At 36.4% G+C, this 14,746-nt stretch overlaps 1 protein-coding gene across 2 annotated transcripts; it reads right to left on the bottom strand.

Moving 5' to 3' along the window:
- Positions 1 to 8,179: 8,179 nt before the first annotated feature.
- LOC141799705 (uncharacterized) lies at positions 8,180 to 14,020 on the bottom strand. 2 transcript variants are annotated; one of them, XM_074682019.1, is made up of 5 exons: positions 13,870 to 14,020; positions 10,423 to 10,773; positions 10,241 to 10,327; positions 8,684 to 8,778; positions 8,180 to 8,550 (listed from the first exon to the last, which is right to left on the bottom strand). In XM_074682019.1, the coding sequence occupies exons 1-5, from the start codon at positions 13,907 to 13,909 to the stop codon at positions 8,473 to 8,475; spliced, it is 651 nt and encodes a 216-aa protein (XP_074538120.1). In that variant the 5' UTR covers positions 13,910 to 14,020; the 3' UTR covers positions 8,180 to 8,472. The 2 variants fall into 2 exon arrangements, with proteins under 2 accessions (XP_074538120.1, XP_074538119.1); XM_074682018.1 differs by having other exon boundaries at positions 10,423 to 10,776; positions 13,870 to 14,017.
- Between the last annotated feature and the right edge of the window lie 726 nt (positions 14,021 to 14,746).

Here is a 14,746-nt window from a genome sequence, read left to right on the forward strand (position 1 = left end):
CTGCTGGAGGAACTGCAGTTTCAGCACACCTGCTTTGCTTTGCTCCTCAGTCCCTGAAGTTGTGTTTGCTTCTCTCTGTGTCTCAGGAAGCCTCTTCTGTCCTTGTAATGACTCCAAATCACACACACAGAGTTACCCTCCTCACAAGATGAACTGCGCTTTAAATGACCCCAAACACAAACGGACACCAGCTGCTCTGCAGGTCCACAGGACGAGGAGAGAAAGTCTGCCAGGGCGCTGCTCAAAGAGGAAGTGAGACTTTAATGAGGATATGAGGCTCAGCTTCATTAGAGACCATACACAGCTACTTTTTGTAAGACCTGTGGAGTGACGTCGTTTCCCCTGTGAGCTGACATGAGGAGCAGAAACAAATGAGACACACAGCTGTTTGATTTCACATTACTTTAAATCACTCTTTAAGTCGTTTTTTCAAACACCTGTAAGGCTCCCTGAAAATTAGCAACATTTACATGGTTTCAAATTTCACACACACACACAAAAAACTGCATTATAACACAAAGTATCAGCATTTCTTGAAATCTGTTCACACTCATGTTTATCAAATACAGAGGAAACTAAAGCCACGCAGCAGTTTTTACACATGTAGCTCAGGCGTTTTCTCTAATCATCGCAGGTTTGTGGTTTTAAGCCTCTGTTTATGAAAAGTTTACTGTAGTAGTTTAATTAAACTAAGAACGATGAAATGATTAATTCACAGGTGTTTCCACAGGAGGTGATCCGTCCTGATAGTCGTCCTCTCTGTCCCCCTCAGGCACTCGGTTGGACTGCAAAAGAAGAACAAAGTTCAGGTTTTGTAACAAGTTTTATGTCACTATTCTTCAAATTTTTCATGTTTCTTATAACTTTTTTAATCAAACTTGACCTGTTTTAAACCTTAACATGGTTAATTATAAGTAATTTTACCACCATTGTGTCTTTAAAGGGACTGTGAGGAGTTTCTAAGTGATCTTAAAAAAGTCTCCCTTCTGGATATATACCTAATCCTAATCCACACTTTGAAACAAGATTATCAGATCCAATAGGTTATTGCTAAATGCTACTTCTAAACCTCCCAACTGGGTCAAGCAGGACAAGATTGATTTAGGTACATCCACGTCTCTATGACAACACCACACTGGCTGATGAAGTTTTGTAAAGAGAAAGGAGATTTATGTTTTTCTCTGCTGAAAACAGTTTCTGTGATTAATTTTGTAGTGATGGTGGACACTGGGGCCTAACTGTCAGACAGAAAAAGGACAGAAGATCAGAAGAAAGATAAACATGAGAGAGATGGAGCTCGAGCTAAAGGCTAAACATGAGCTAAAGGCTAAAAGATAACCTATTGGCCAAAAAGCAAGCTAAAGTCTTAAAAAAACAAGCTAAAGATAAAACACAAGCTAAAGGCTTTGAAAACAAGCTAAAGGCTTAAATATAAGCTAAAGACTGAATCAGGAGTTAAAGGCTAAACATGAGCTAAAGTCTTAAAAACAAGCTAAAGGCTAAAATATGAGCTAAAGGCTAAAACACAAGCTAAAGGCTAAAATATGAGCTAAAGGCTAAAACACAAGCTAAAGGCTAAAATATGAGCTAAAGGCTAAAACACAAGCTAAAGGCTAAAATATGAGCTGAAGGCTTAAACACAACCTAATGGCTTTAACACATGCTAAACTCTTAAAAACTAGCTAAAAGCTAAAAAAAAAAAACCATGCTAAAAGCTAAATTATGAGCTAAAGACTAAAACACAGGCCAAAGGCTAAACCATGAGGTTCATGCTAAAAGATAATCTATTGGCCAAATCACAAGCTAAAGTCTTAAAAACAAACTAAAGGCTAAAATATACGCTAAAGACTGAATCAGGAGTCAAAGGCCAAAGCATGAGCTAAAGGCTAAAATATGAGCTTAAGCCTAAAAGACGGGCTAAAAGCCAAAACCCAGGTTAATCTGTTTTGTGCTAATGTAGCCTCCAACCCACAGTCAGCAGTTATTCTGCAGTGGTCTGTTCAAACTTGAGAGTCTATTAATAAAATGAAGAGCCAGGTTACGTTAGCTCTGCTTGGTGAGGTTGGAGTTGGTAGATGAGCTCTGGTAGGACAGAACCAGGATTCACTAACGTTACACGTTACAGACACGTCTCAGAGCACCGGGCTGTGAGGAGAGAGAAATATAGCAGCTGCTAAACTACGGTGCGCTGCGGTAAAAAGAGTTCTTCAACAAAGAAAAGTATTGTTAAAAAAAAATCTGATCTCCATTCATTTTTTTAATTCATGTATAGTGAGAGAAACAGGTGAATGTACCTCATCTGCAGGCGGTGTTACCAGGACGGTGGGTGGTGAGGTCGATGTTAAGAGAAGGTGGAGGAGTCCAGTTATGTTTGGGGGTGGTGTGGGCTCTAAATGACAACAATAAGACAGTTACTATTATTAATATCTGTGTGTTATTGACCTAAATACTCAACACAGCGTGTCAGCATTGTTTTTGGATCCTCAGATTGATGAACTGGGATGAGGATGGTTGTGGTTATAAATGCACCTGAGGTTGAGGACGGTGTTGTCTCAGGTGTAGGCGCTGGTGTGGTGGTAAGTTGTGGTTGAGGAGCTGTTTGAGCTGAGAAAGACAACGACACAGTTTGATTTATTCTCTACGAATACAACATCATCTGCAAACAGTCGGAGCGTTCAAACCGATGCAGGCTTAAGCTGAAGGTCATTATTTCAAGCTTTTATTCCTGTTTGGAAAATCAACCAGATCACGTCTGTGAGGAAGAAGAAAAACTCACCATCCACCACTTGGAGATCAAACATCTGGATTTCAGCTGCAGTTAAAGCTGACTTGCACCTGTACCTTCCAGAGTCAGACTGGGTCAGGTTTGTGATGCTCACAGACACAGAGGTCATGGAGGCTCGAGGGAACGTTTTGTACCACATGCTGTATCTCCCACGCTGAGCTTCAGAGCTGGTTGTAGCCAGAAGAACGTCTTCGTCTTTACAGTCGTTCCTGCAGAAGATCTTCATCTTTTCAGGGAAGCTGAAGTGGCATGTGAAAGTCACGGTTCGGCCTACGATTTCTGCTACCTCAGCGACATAGCGCCTATCTCCCAGACAGGCGTTTCCTTCCTGCAGAGTAACTGAAAATATCAACAATCATTTTAAATACCTCTTCATCTGATCAGAGAAACAGGATGTTAACAGACGGGTGGTATTTCCAGTCTGCTTAATTTCTATGGCTGCGCTTTGACCAGAGGATCCAGGAACTTTAAGCTCCTGGTAAAAGTTTCCCCCAGAAAGTAATGGTTCTTTTGGCATATTGTTTGTCAATGTTTCCACCATAGACTGTATATAGAGCGGACAGCGATTATTTTTATCTTTAGAGAGTCTAATCACTTCTTGACTCTACCGCCCGACATATTTAACAATCCCTGAAAAAAATTCACAAGAACAGCAGCTGTCAATCATTGTTAAACATTACGTAAAACCTCATTTTTAACCTCTTATAACAAATAAAAACAAAACTTTTCAGAAAAAATAGGACTTGAATAGGAGACAGCCAAATAATATCTTCAAATCACCACAACAATCAGACGTGAGAAACATTTCTACCAGGTGTATTAATTTTTTAAATTTTGACCACAGCCCATCTGGGATGACTGGGGAGATGGATTTTCTTGACCTAAACTTCACAAATTCACATTGATGAAAACACCAAACAAATTATAGTCAAAAATTTCACAAATTTCCTAAATTTATGGAATTTCAATAAGCTCCAAAATTTTTGAAAAAAAAAAAAAAAATCCAAATCTCTCTTACTTGCAATTATTCCGAAAAATGTAAATATGTTGTTTTCGTAAATTTTCAGAAACATAAAAATAATTATAATTTTAAAAATTCCCTCATTTAAAAAAAAAAAGAATTTTAGTAATTAGAAAAAATTTGCGAAAAAAAAAAAAGAATTTGCAGGAATAAAAAAAAAATGAAATTTGTAAAAATTTGAAAATTTGCTACAACTTCAAATATAACAAGAACGTCAGCTGTCAATTACCATTAAACATGTCGTAAAGCCTCGTTTTTAACCTCTTATAACTAATGAAAATGGAACTTTCCAGAAAAAAGAGGACTTGAATACAAGACAGCCAAATGATATCTTCAAATCATCACAACAATCAGGCGTGAGAAACATTTCTACCAGGTGTCATAATTTTTTAAAGTTTGACCACAGCCCATCTGGAATGACTGGGGAGATGGATTTTTTGACCTATACTGCAGCCAGCCACCAGGGGGAGCATTTTTTGTGGCAACCTCACTTCAAGCTGAGCAAGATGTCATCATCAGTCTATGGTTTCGACTGAGGTGCGGAAGACCCAGGATGTAAAACAGGATGATAATGTAGGAAGAAAAAAAAAAGACACTGCTCAACACCACCAGACCAGTAGAGGGCAGTCAGACAACTAGGATGCATTTCCCATGACTTCTTCTGTGTTTTAAGAGCTGTTGTAAACTGGATCTCCATGGAAACAATCAGCTGAAGGTCTCCACTTTACAGGACCAACCAAGACCATCACAGCTGAGGGTCAGCTTGTTGTGGACAGAGCCGGGGGGGGGGGGATAAAAATACTGGGGCTGCTCCAATCAGCTTGCAGGCTCCACCTCCTGAAGCTCCTTAACATCAGGAAAGTACTAACCCAGAGCTAATATTAAACGTAGACTCTAAAAGAAATGGGTACAAGTCATTCAGGAGCCACAAAATCTACTGTATCTTCACAGTAAAGACAAAAAGTGCATAAATTTGAAACACATTAGAAATCTTGTGAATAATCTAAATAATCTAAACAAGAAGATTTTGTGTTTATAGAATTGTAAATGTTTTGTCCCTTTTTTAAAAAAAAAAATTCAATATATTTGCAAATATTAAAAAAATATAAACTAAGTAATATCATAGTTCATAAATTTGCAAAATATAAGATACTTCAGTACGATTGTGATTTTTTTCAAAAAATTAAATACAAAAAAATGGCTGAAACTGAAAAAAATTGGAAATTTCAAAACTGTTCTAAAATTTCATAAATTTGCAAAAAAAAAAATCTTTTTAACTGTTTTTTAATAAATTTGCTCCATTTTAAATTATTTCAAAAATTTTGGAAAAAAATGCAGATATTGGGGGGGGGAGTGAAAATTTAAAATTTGCAAAATCTTATAAAATTTGGAATATTGATTTCTAAATTTGTAAAAAGTCTACAAAAATGGATTTCAAAAAATTAGCAAAAAGTTAAAAATATATAACTAATAAGATAAATTAATAATTAATAATAAATTAATAAAATAAAATCTGTATTTCATTAATATAATTTTGAATCTACAGGGAGCCACAGCAAAGGAGTCAGAGAGCTGCATCAGGCTCCAGAGCTGCAGGTTGAAGACCCCTGCCTTAGTTCCTCTGTTCAAAGGGCAGGTTTTATTTCCAATCAATGAGCAGATTAACAATGTTTAATTTCATGAAAACCATCTCAAGTGACAGTCACTAATCACTAATCCCCAGCTTTTTCAAACTGATTTGATCACTTATTCTCTCAGTAGACAAAGTGGTCAGTGGGTCATGGGTTAAACTCTTTTTGGAACAGCTAAGGTAAAAAATGACCTTTAAATTGAACATTTGTTGTTGACTCTGTCTCTGCCTCACATTCTTGGATACTGCTGCTTGTTTGACTTCAGCCTGTGCGCTGAACTTTGGTTTTGTTGTTAAACAATTGATCTAGATCTTTCGTCCTATTTTTAAACCATCTCAACACCACACATCCAGTTTTTTAACTGCTTCAGCCAGCCTATATCTGGTTCGCAACTCACTTTCAGGGGTCTTTGCTTTGCTGATGCCCTCCCTGCCTCAGCACATGACAGAGCAGGGGGTGTGCTCTGCCCTCCTCAGGCTCTGGCATTCCAGATATTTACATGGAAGGGCATGTAGCTCTCAGAAATAAGGGTAAACCTTAAATTGAATGATAATAAATCTATATCGTTGTGGTTTCTCACATTCGAATGTCTTTTGACTAAATGAGTTTCAAACCAGTTTTCCTACTTTCAGTAACAATTTCTCTTTCCTTTAAAGTTCATTCAGTTACCTTTATATCTAAAATTTATTCCTTTACATTAAAAAAGCTGCAGACAGACCGGAGAGGAACGATTTAAATAGTAACAGCAGTGTTACTTCCTGTTTGTCTGAATTTAAAGTCGATGCAGTTTGACTTTTGTTTTGCTCTGCACAAATCCGATACAATAGAGTTTTATTTTGTCAAATAAAAGGTCAAGAAAAAAAACTTTAAAGGCTTTAAATGGCCTTCGTAAAACTTTAAATGTTCCAAGAACCACCCCTTCTCTTCCTTATCTGAATAACCAAAAGTATCGAAGAAGGCACTCACCGAGGAAAGAGAAGAGCATCAAACTGAGGCAAATCTTCATGTTGGAGTCTCAGATTCTTCCTCGAAATCTCTCTTTAAAATCTCGCAAACTAAAATCTCTGACTTCGAATCAAAAAGACAATCGAGAAAGCGTCTTTGAATCTGTGTGAGACTGAATTCAGCAAAGACAGAATCGAAGTACTGAGCCTGATCAACTGATATTCAAAGGCTTCAAATCAATTCAGATAAACTGAAAGAGTTGCATGCCATCAGTTGATCTTTAACTTCTGAATAAACATTTGATCAAACGTGCTGCTGAGTTCACCGCCGTCCTTTGGACTGACAAACTCCAGGAAGACACCGAGGAATTTTACAAGCAGAGAGTTTGTTGTTATACAAGGTTCAGTTGTTGTTGTTTGTTTTACTTTGGGATCACCCCAGAAGAGAGAGTTTCACATGATTAAATGCTTTATGAGGAAACTTGAAGGTAGGGTCTGCAGGACTTCTCGTTACTTATTCGTAAACACAACTTTCAAACTGGGCTCCTCCTCCTTGGCTCAGTGCCAGCAGCAGCACACACCCACAGTCTCTGACCATGACCACATAAACACACTCACTAGCCTAGCAACCACCTGTAGCATCACGTTTCTATGTGGGAGAGACTCGAGAGCCGTGCACCTGACTTAACACGTTAGCACAAGCAAATCACGGGTATTTGACACTTACCTGGTTAGCTAGGGATGGGTACTTTTCACATTTGAAACGATATGGTACCAAGGCCCGGTACCTGGCAATCAGTACAGGTACTCAATGGTACCAATTTTTGGTTACTGCTAAATGCTACTTCTAAGCTTCCTGATCAAGTCAAGCAGAACAGGATTGATTTACCGCACTTCAAAGTCTCTATGAAAACACCACACCGACTGATGAAGTTTAGTAGTTAGAAGAGCTCTGTGTTTTTCTCTGCTGAAAACAGTTTCTGTGATTAATTTTGTAGTGATGGTGGACACTGGAGCCTAACTGTCCGACAGAAAAGGACAGAAGAGCAGAAGAAAGATAAACAGGAGAGAGATAGAGGATAGGATAAAGGCTAAATCACAAGCTAAAGGCTATAACACGAGCTAAAGACAAAATTACACGCTAATGGCTAAAAAACAAGCTGAAGGCTATAATTCGAGCTAATTTCCAAAAAACAACCCAAATTCCTAAAAACATGCTAAAATATGAGCTAAAGGCTGAGACACGAGCTAAATGCTAAAACACTGGGTAGAGATTTAAACACCAGCTAAAGGCTTAAACACAAGATAACGGCTAGAAACAAGCTAAAGGCTAAAACACAAGAAAAGGACTAAAACACAAGCTAAATTTTTAAAAACAAGTTTAAGGCTAAAAAACAAGCTAAAGCCGGAAACACAAGCTAAATGCTAAAACACGGGGTAGAGACTTGAACACAAGCTAAAGGCTATAACATGAGCTAAAGGCAAAAACACAAGCTAGATTCCTAAAAACAAGCTAAAGACTATAATTTGAGCTAGTGGCTAAAACAGAGCTGAATTCTTAAAACAACAAGCTATAGGCTGAAACACAGGCTAAAGGCTAAAAAACAAGCTACAAGCTAAAACACGAGGTAAGGACTAAAACACAAGCCAAAGGCTATAACACAAGCTAAATTCTTCAACACAAGCTAAAGGCTTTTTGATGCTTGTTTGACATAACCTTGTGTAAATAAACCAGAAACCCTCGATGACTAAAAGTCCTGGTAAAGTTTAAAGAAGATACACACACCTGTTTGATGTCACAACTCTTTCAATCACAGTTTGAGTCATTGTTTCCAACACCTGTAATGCACCTTGAACATTTCTGTGCGCTTTCATTAACAAAGATTACAGGTTTCAAATTTTACACACGTAAACACACATTTTGACAGTAATACATCAGTTTTTCTAGAATTCAGTTTACACTCGTGTTTATCAAAGACACAGAAATCAAAGCGATGTTATCTAAAAACCTCTAATCATTGGAGTTTGTGATTTATAGCTTACATACTCTGTTCGTAGACAGACTGAAATGATCTGAGAACAATGAAATGATTAATTCACAGGTGTTTCCACAGGAGGGGATCTGTCCTGATGGTCGTCCTCTCTGTCCCCCTCAGGCACTCGGTTGGACTGCAAAAAAAAGAGCTGAGTTGGTTTTTTCTCGAGGTCAAGGTGAACACATTTCTCATAAATTTAAATTATGCCGACCTTTAGTTCAGCTACTTTCCAAAATATTGCGCAGTTTTCCCTAGAGTAAATGTACCTCATCTGCAGGTGGTGTTTCCAGGGCGGGGGCTGGTGGGGTTGGTGTTAGGAGGATGTCGAGGAGTCCGGTTATGTTTGGGAGTTGCTTTGGTTCTAAAAAAACAACAAAACATCAGTGACAATCATTTCAGATCCCAGTTCCTCTAGGACATTTAAACTGTGATCAACAACAGGAAAATATTGTCTCACATTATCATTTCACCCAAAACACAGTGAAAAAAATGTGTTTTTACGATAAAACGCAAAGGGACCAAAAACCCTGCAGTACACATGCCAGACCTGTAGGTGGTGCTATTACTGTGGAATCTTTTGCTAGAGTCTCCACAAAAACTGCTCCCCCTGGTGGCTGGCTGCAGTATAGGTCAAAAAATCCATCTCCCCAGTCTTTCCAGATGGGCTGTGGTCAAACTTAAAAAAATTGATACACCTGGTGGAAATTTTTCTCACATCTGATTGTTGTGGTGATTTGAAGATATCATTTGGCTGTGTTCAGGTCCTCTTTTTTTTCTAAAAAGTTCTGTTTTCATTATTTATAAGAGGTTAAAAACGAGACTTTACGACATCTTTAATGATGATTGACAGCTGACATTCTTGTTATATTTGAAGATATTGCAAATTTTCAAATTTTTACGAATTTCTTTTTTTAAATTTCTGCAATTTTTTTTTTTTTTTCTGCAAATTTTTTGCTAATTATTAAAATTCATTTTTTGGAAATAAGGGAATTTTTGAAATTAAAAATATTTTTATTTTTTTTGCAAATTTATGAAAACAACATATTTAATTTTTTGTAATAATTAGAAGTTAGAGAGATTTGGGTTATTTATTTATTTCAAAAATTTTGAGGTTATTGATATTTCATACATTTTGTAAATTTATGACATTTTTGACTATAATTTGTTTGTTGTTTTTATAAATGTGAATTTTGTTAATATGTATAACTAAGACATCATATTCACAATTATGAACACAAAAAACTTCATGTAAATATTTTTTTTATTACAAATATTCAAATTTTTGCAAATTTCTTTTTCTTGAATTTCTGCAAATTTCATTTTTTTTGCTTCAATTTCTGCAAGTTTTTGCTATATATTAAAATTTATTTTTCTAAAAAAAAGCAATTTTTAAAGATTTTTTTCTGCAAATTTATGAACTTGTGACATATTTTTAAAATATTTTGGAAGTATAGTGAAGTTTTGGAGAGTTTGTGACTTTCAATTTAAAGAAACTGCAGCTTATTGAAATTTTCTAAATTCATTACATTTTTGACACAATTTTTTTTTTGCTGTTTTTTTTCAAAATGAAAAATAAACTAAGATACCACATTATCAATTTTATGAACACAAAAACCTATTTTGAAAAAAATTTTCACTAGATTTTCACTATGTAAGTTTTTTTTCTTACACTTTTTGTCTTTATTGTGAAGATAAAGCAGACTTTGTGGCTTCTGAATGACTTTAACCCAGGTGAGCTGAGACAAAGTGACTCTTGTGAAAGTTAAGTTTGCCCTGCTCCAGTGGAAATGCAGCTGAAGTTCTAACGTCGGCCATAAACACACCTGAGGTTATGAATGGTGCTGTCTCCGTGGTCGGTGCCTTCAGGGTCGATGTCAGAAAAGGTCGGGGAGTGAATTTTGGTTGAAGAGCTGAGAAAGACAAAGAAACTGTTTGGATACAACACAACATCGTCTGCAAACAGTCGGAGCATCAACAGATTTCATCAGGGTTTGGATCAACTCACCATCCACAACTTTGAGCTCAAACTCCATGGTCTCACGCGGGGATGAGATACTGTTGGTCATGCAGCTGTATCTCCCAGAGTCGGACTCTTTCAGGTCTGTGATCCTCACGCGCACGGCCGTTATAGAGACTGGAATCGGTGACTTCCTGTACTCCATGCTGTATCGGCCGTGCTGAGCTTTTTCATCGGCTGTTTGAAGGAGAACGTCTTCGGCCTTACAGCCGTCCCTGCAGAAGATCTTCATCTGAGCGGGGTCGTCAAAGTAGCACGCCAGTGTGATCTTCCCTCCCACTCTTCCTGTGTGCTCGTAGACGCGCGGCGTTCCCAGGCAAGCGTCCCCGTCCTGCAGCGCTGCTGAAAACACAAACAATCAGAATCATCACGTCTGTGAGTTTACCTGCTCCTCCTTTTGTCTGACTTTCTCAGAGTCATGTGTATCCTAACTGATGCTCGCTCTGTTATGGTTTTTAATACACATCAAATCAAAGGGAAGTGTGCTCTCCCTTCCACATAAGCAACAGAGAGTCAAACCTTCATTTTTCTCGAAATCAGTGATTAATTCCTGAGTTTTTATCTGCTTTAAGGTAAAAAAAAATCTTGTTCCTTCACTTCACAGTATTTGCAGCCAGATGGCAGAGGAAGAGTCAAGAACAAACAGCTACAGTCTGTCCTCTGTGTCTAATTTTAGAATAACTGCATTTTGACTTTTGATGTGCTCCAAATTAATGTCTTATTCAGGAAGCATACTTTAGCTTTCCTATGTCAGATGTTATACTTTCAAAACTCTACTGAAATTTATGAGGCACTGATTGCAAAGTTGCACACTCTACAAAAACAACAATAGTTCCCCACATTTAGCTCCAAAACATCACTTTTTCTGCAGACTAAGAGAAAAATTTGTGAAATGATGAATGTTATTTATAAAAGTTTTATATACATGTCCTAATTCTAAATATTTAGCTAAGACTTAATATCCAAGTTTCACATCTATATATTTAGCTTTGATTTACAAATATTTCACAATGACTTTTAGATATTTGCAAAGATTTCTAAATATTTAGTTAATTTGCAAATCTATAAAGGGCGCTGATGGTAAATTTCTTCACATTTAGCTCTAAAACATCACTTTTTCTGCAGATTTAGAGACATACTTCCAAAATATTTCTGTCAAATATTTTAAAAAAATGTTGAATTTTTCATCCAAATGTTAAATATTGTTTATTAATATTATAAAAGAATGTCCAGATTCTAAATATTTAGCTACAACTCAATATTTATCAATGATCTATAAATCTTAAGCAAAGATTTTTAAACATTTACCAAGGTTTCAAAATATTTAGCCAAGATTTTTAAATCTTTTGCAAAGATTTTTAAATATTAAGCTAATTTGCAAATTTATATGGGGCGCCGATTGTAATTTTGCACACACACCAATTAACATTTCTCAGCATTTAGCTCTAATACATCATTTTTTCTGCAGATTTAGAGAAATATTTGTAAAATATATTTGTCAAATATGAGATATAAATGTTGAACATTTTATCTATGAATGTCCTGATTCTAAATATTTAACTGTGTTCCTAAACATTCAGTTTACAGTTAGCACTAAATATTCAACTTTCATATCTCAATATTAAGCTTTGATATCTAAATATTTCACAATGATTTATAAATATTTGCTAAAATGTCTAAATATTACATTAATCTTTCGAAATTTCAAGGTACCATTTTTAAAAACTTAGCTAATATGCAAATTTTTTTGGGGCGCCGTGATTGTGAAGTCGCACACACAAGAAACAACAACAACATTTCTCCACATTGAGCTCAAAAACATCCCTTTTTCTGCTAGATTAGAGAAATATTTGTGATATTCATTTCTCAATTATTATATATAAATGTTGAATGTTATTTTTAACAGTATGAATGAATGTCCTGATTCTAAATATTGAGCTACGTTTCTAAACATTTAGTTTCATTCAAAATATTCAGTTAAGACTAAAAATTTAATCAGAATTTCTAAATCTCGAGCAAAGATTTCTAATTATTTGCTTGGATTTCTAAATATTTGCTAATATTCTAAAACTTGAGACATGATTTCTAAATATTCAGCTAACATTAGCTGGATTGAGCAGCTAAGCAGATTTCTAAAAGTCGAACATAATTGGCTAATTACACTCACAGTTGGGAGTGTGAATTAGCATATTAGCTAAATATTTAGAAATCTTAGCAAATATCTTGAAATCTTTGTACATATTTATCAATCTTTGCTTAAGATTCAAACATCTTTGATAAATATTGATCAGTAGCTAAATATTTAAAATCAAGACATTTATTTACAGTATTTATAAATAGCATTCAACATTTAGATAAAATGTTGAACATTTATATATAATATTTGACGGACATATTATCTGCAGAAAAAGTGATGTTTTAGAGCTAAATGTGGAGAAATGTTGTTATTTGCAGTGTGTGAAACTTAACAATCAGCTCCCCATAAATTCACACTCCCGCCTGCCGGAAGCACCAAAATAAAAGTTGGAGGAAGCGATCCAGCCAAGTGGATTTTGAGAAAGTCAAACACAGTCAGCTAAATCAGCCGTTAGAAAATAAATAAACCAAGTGCTGTGATGGAGCTGTTGAAGATCCTGTGGCCGACATCGAAGAAGTAAAGATTGACATTCTAAAAATCGCTTCCTCCAACTTTTATTTTAGTGCTACCAGTGGGCAGGTGGGTGTGGATTTGCATACCAGGAGGGGATACTTAGAAATGTGGCTGAATACTTGGAATTAGGACATTTAACAGTTATATATATAATATTGAACAGAAATATTTTGCAAATATTTCTCTAAATCAGCAGAAAAACAGATGTTTTGGAGCTAAATGTGGAGAAATGTTGTTATTTTTAATGCATGTGACTTTACAGTCAGTGCCCTGTAGATATCTCATACAAAACAAAAGTTTTCCAACACCAACGTTACCACAGCTGCAACAACAGACTCAGACACCAACGCCTGTGCCAGCCACCACGACGGGAAAAGTGGAGCTTGGGCGCTGGCCAAAGAGGAAGTAAAACTTTCAACAAGGATACGAGGCTCAGTGTTATTAGAGACTGAAGGATAGTATGTGGTTATTTCATGTGTCGCAGTCTTCAAGAAACCACAACCTCTGACCAAATGTAAACAAGAATGAAAGAGTGAGAAATACTGACGCAGAAGATGATGTTGAAGCTGAAGCTGAAGGATATTTTATCTACAGACACCAGAGATTTTTAAAAAGCTTTAAAGTTTCTGACATCTTGATATGAAAACATGTTACTCCACCCTGATCAGTCTGCACCTCCACCTGAAGCAGCAGGACAAACCTCACCTCACTCACGCAGTTCACTGACAAACCACACAAGCTTAAAAAACACCTCCAGGCACAGAGGTGAAGATGAAAGAACTCACCGAGGAAGAAGACGAAGATCAAAGTGTGAAAAGCGTTCATGTTTGAGTCTCTGATGGTTTAACACCGTGTCTCTCCGTCACTCACGATCACCGACTTCTCTCTTCAGAAATGAAGAAGTTCTCGAATCCTCCTCCTCTTGTTGTGGTTTTCCTCGTTGCAAAATCAGACTCTTACGCAAGACATAAACAACGAATGAGAAGAAGCTGTTGGATCCGTGTGAGACTGAGTTTAGAGGCCAAGTTTAATGTCTCTCAGTGACTGAAATTTGATCTTTAACTTCTGAATGAGCAATGAATCAAACCTGCTTCCTTCCTGTTCGATGGACCGGCCATGAAAAGAATGAAACAAGTAAAGCTTTGATTAGAGAAATCATTTATGCAGACCAGCTTTTTTCAAGGGCCAAACAGCACTGTTTTTGTTTATTTTTTTCTATTCATTATCATCTTATTTATTGTTATTTTATTTTGTTATTTTTGACAAATGCATTACGCAGGCAGGTCCAACGTTAAAGGAGCTGAAAGTGACAGTAGACGGTGTTATGATGGCGGAGATTAAATAAATAAAGTGTTTGCTGGAGTTTCCTAAAGTTTCTGTTAATGGTATCAGAGAATCGTCCAGGTATCTTGTACAACACCATGTAGCAAGTCGTATAAAGGCTTTAAAATGTTTTTATTTGTTTGGAGCTTTGAAGGTAATTTGCTAACAGTAGCTAGCCTGAGCTAAAAGACTAACTTTCGTGTTTAAAGTGGAGAGCTTCAGGTTAAACATGTGTATAGACCTCTGACTTCATGTGTTTGTAGTTTTTTTAAAAGCATAAGGTAAAAATGGGGCTACAAGAGATTTCCCTGAGAGCCACTGATACACGACTCTCTGACA

This window comes from Halichoeres trimaculatus, unplaced genomic scaffold (assembly GCF_033239565.1).
Source record: "Halichoeres trimaculatus isolate MK-OKI-2021-1 unplaced genomic scaffold, fHalTri1.1 fHalTri1_scaffold_11, whole genome shotgun sequence".
NCBI lineage: Eukaryota > Metazoa > Chordata > Actinopteri > Labriformes > Labridae > Halichoeres > Halichoeres trimaculatus.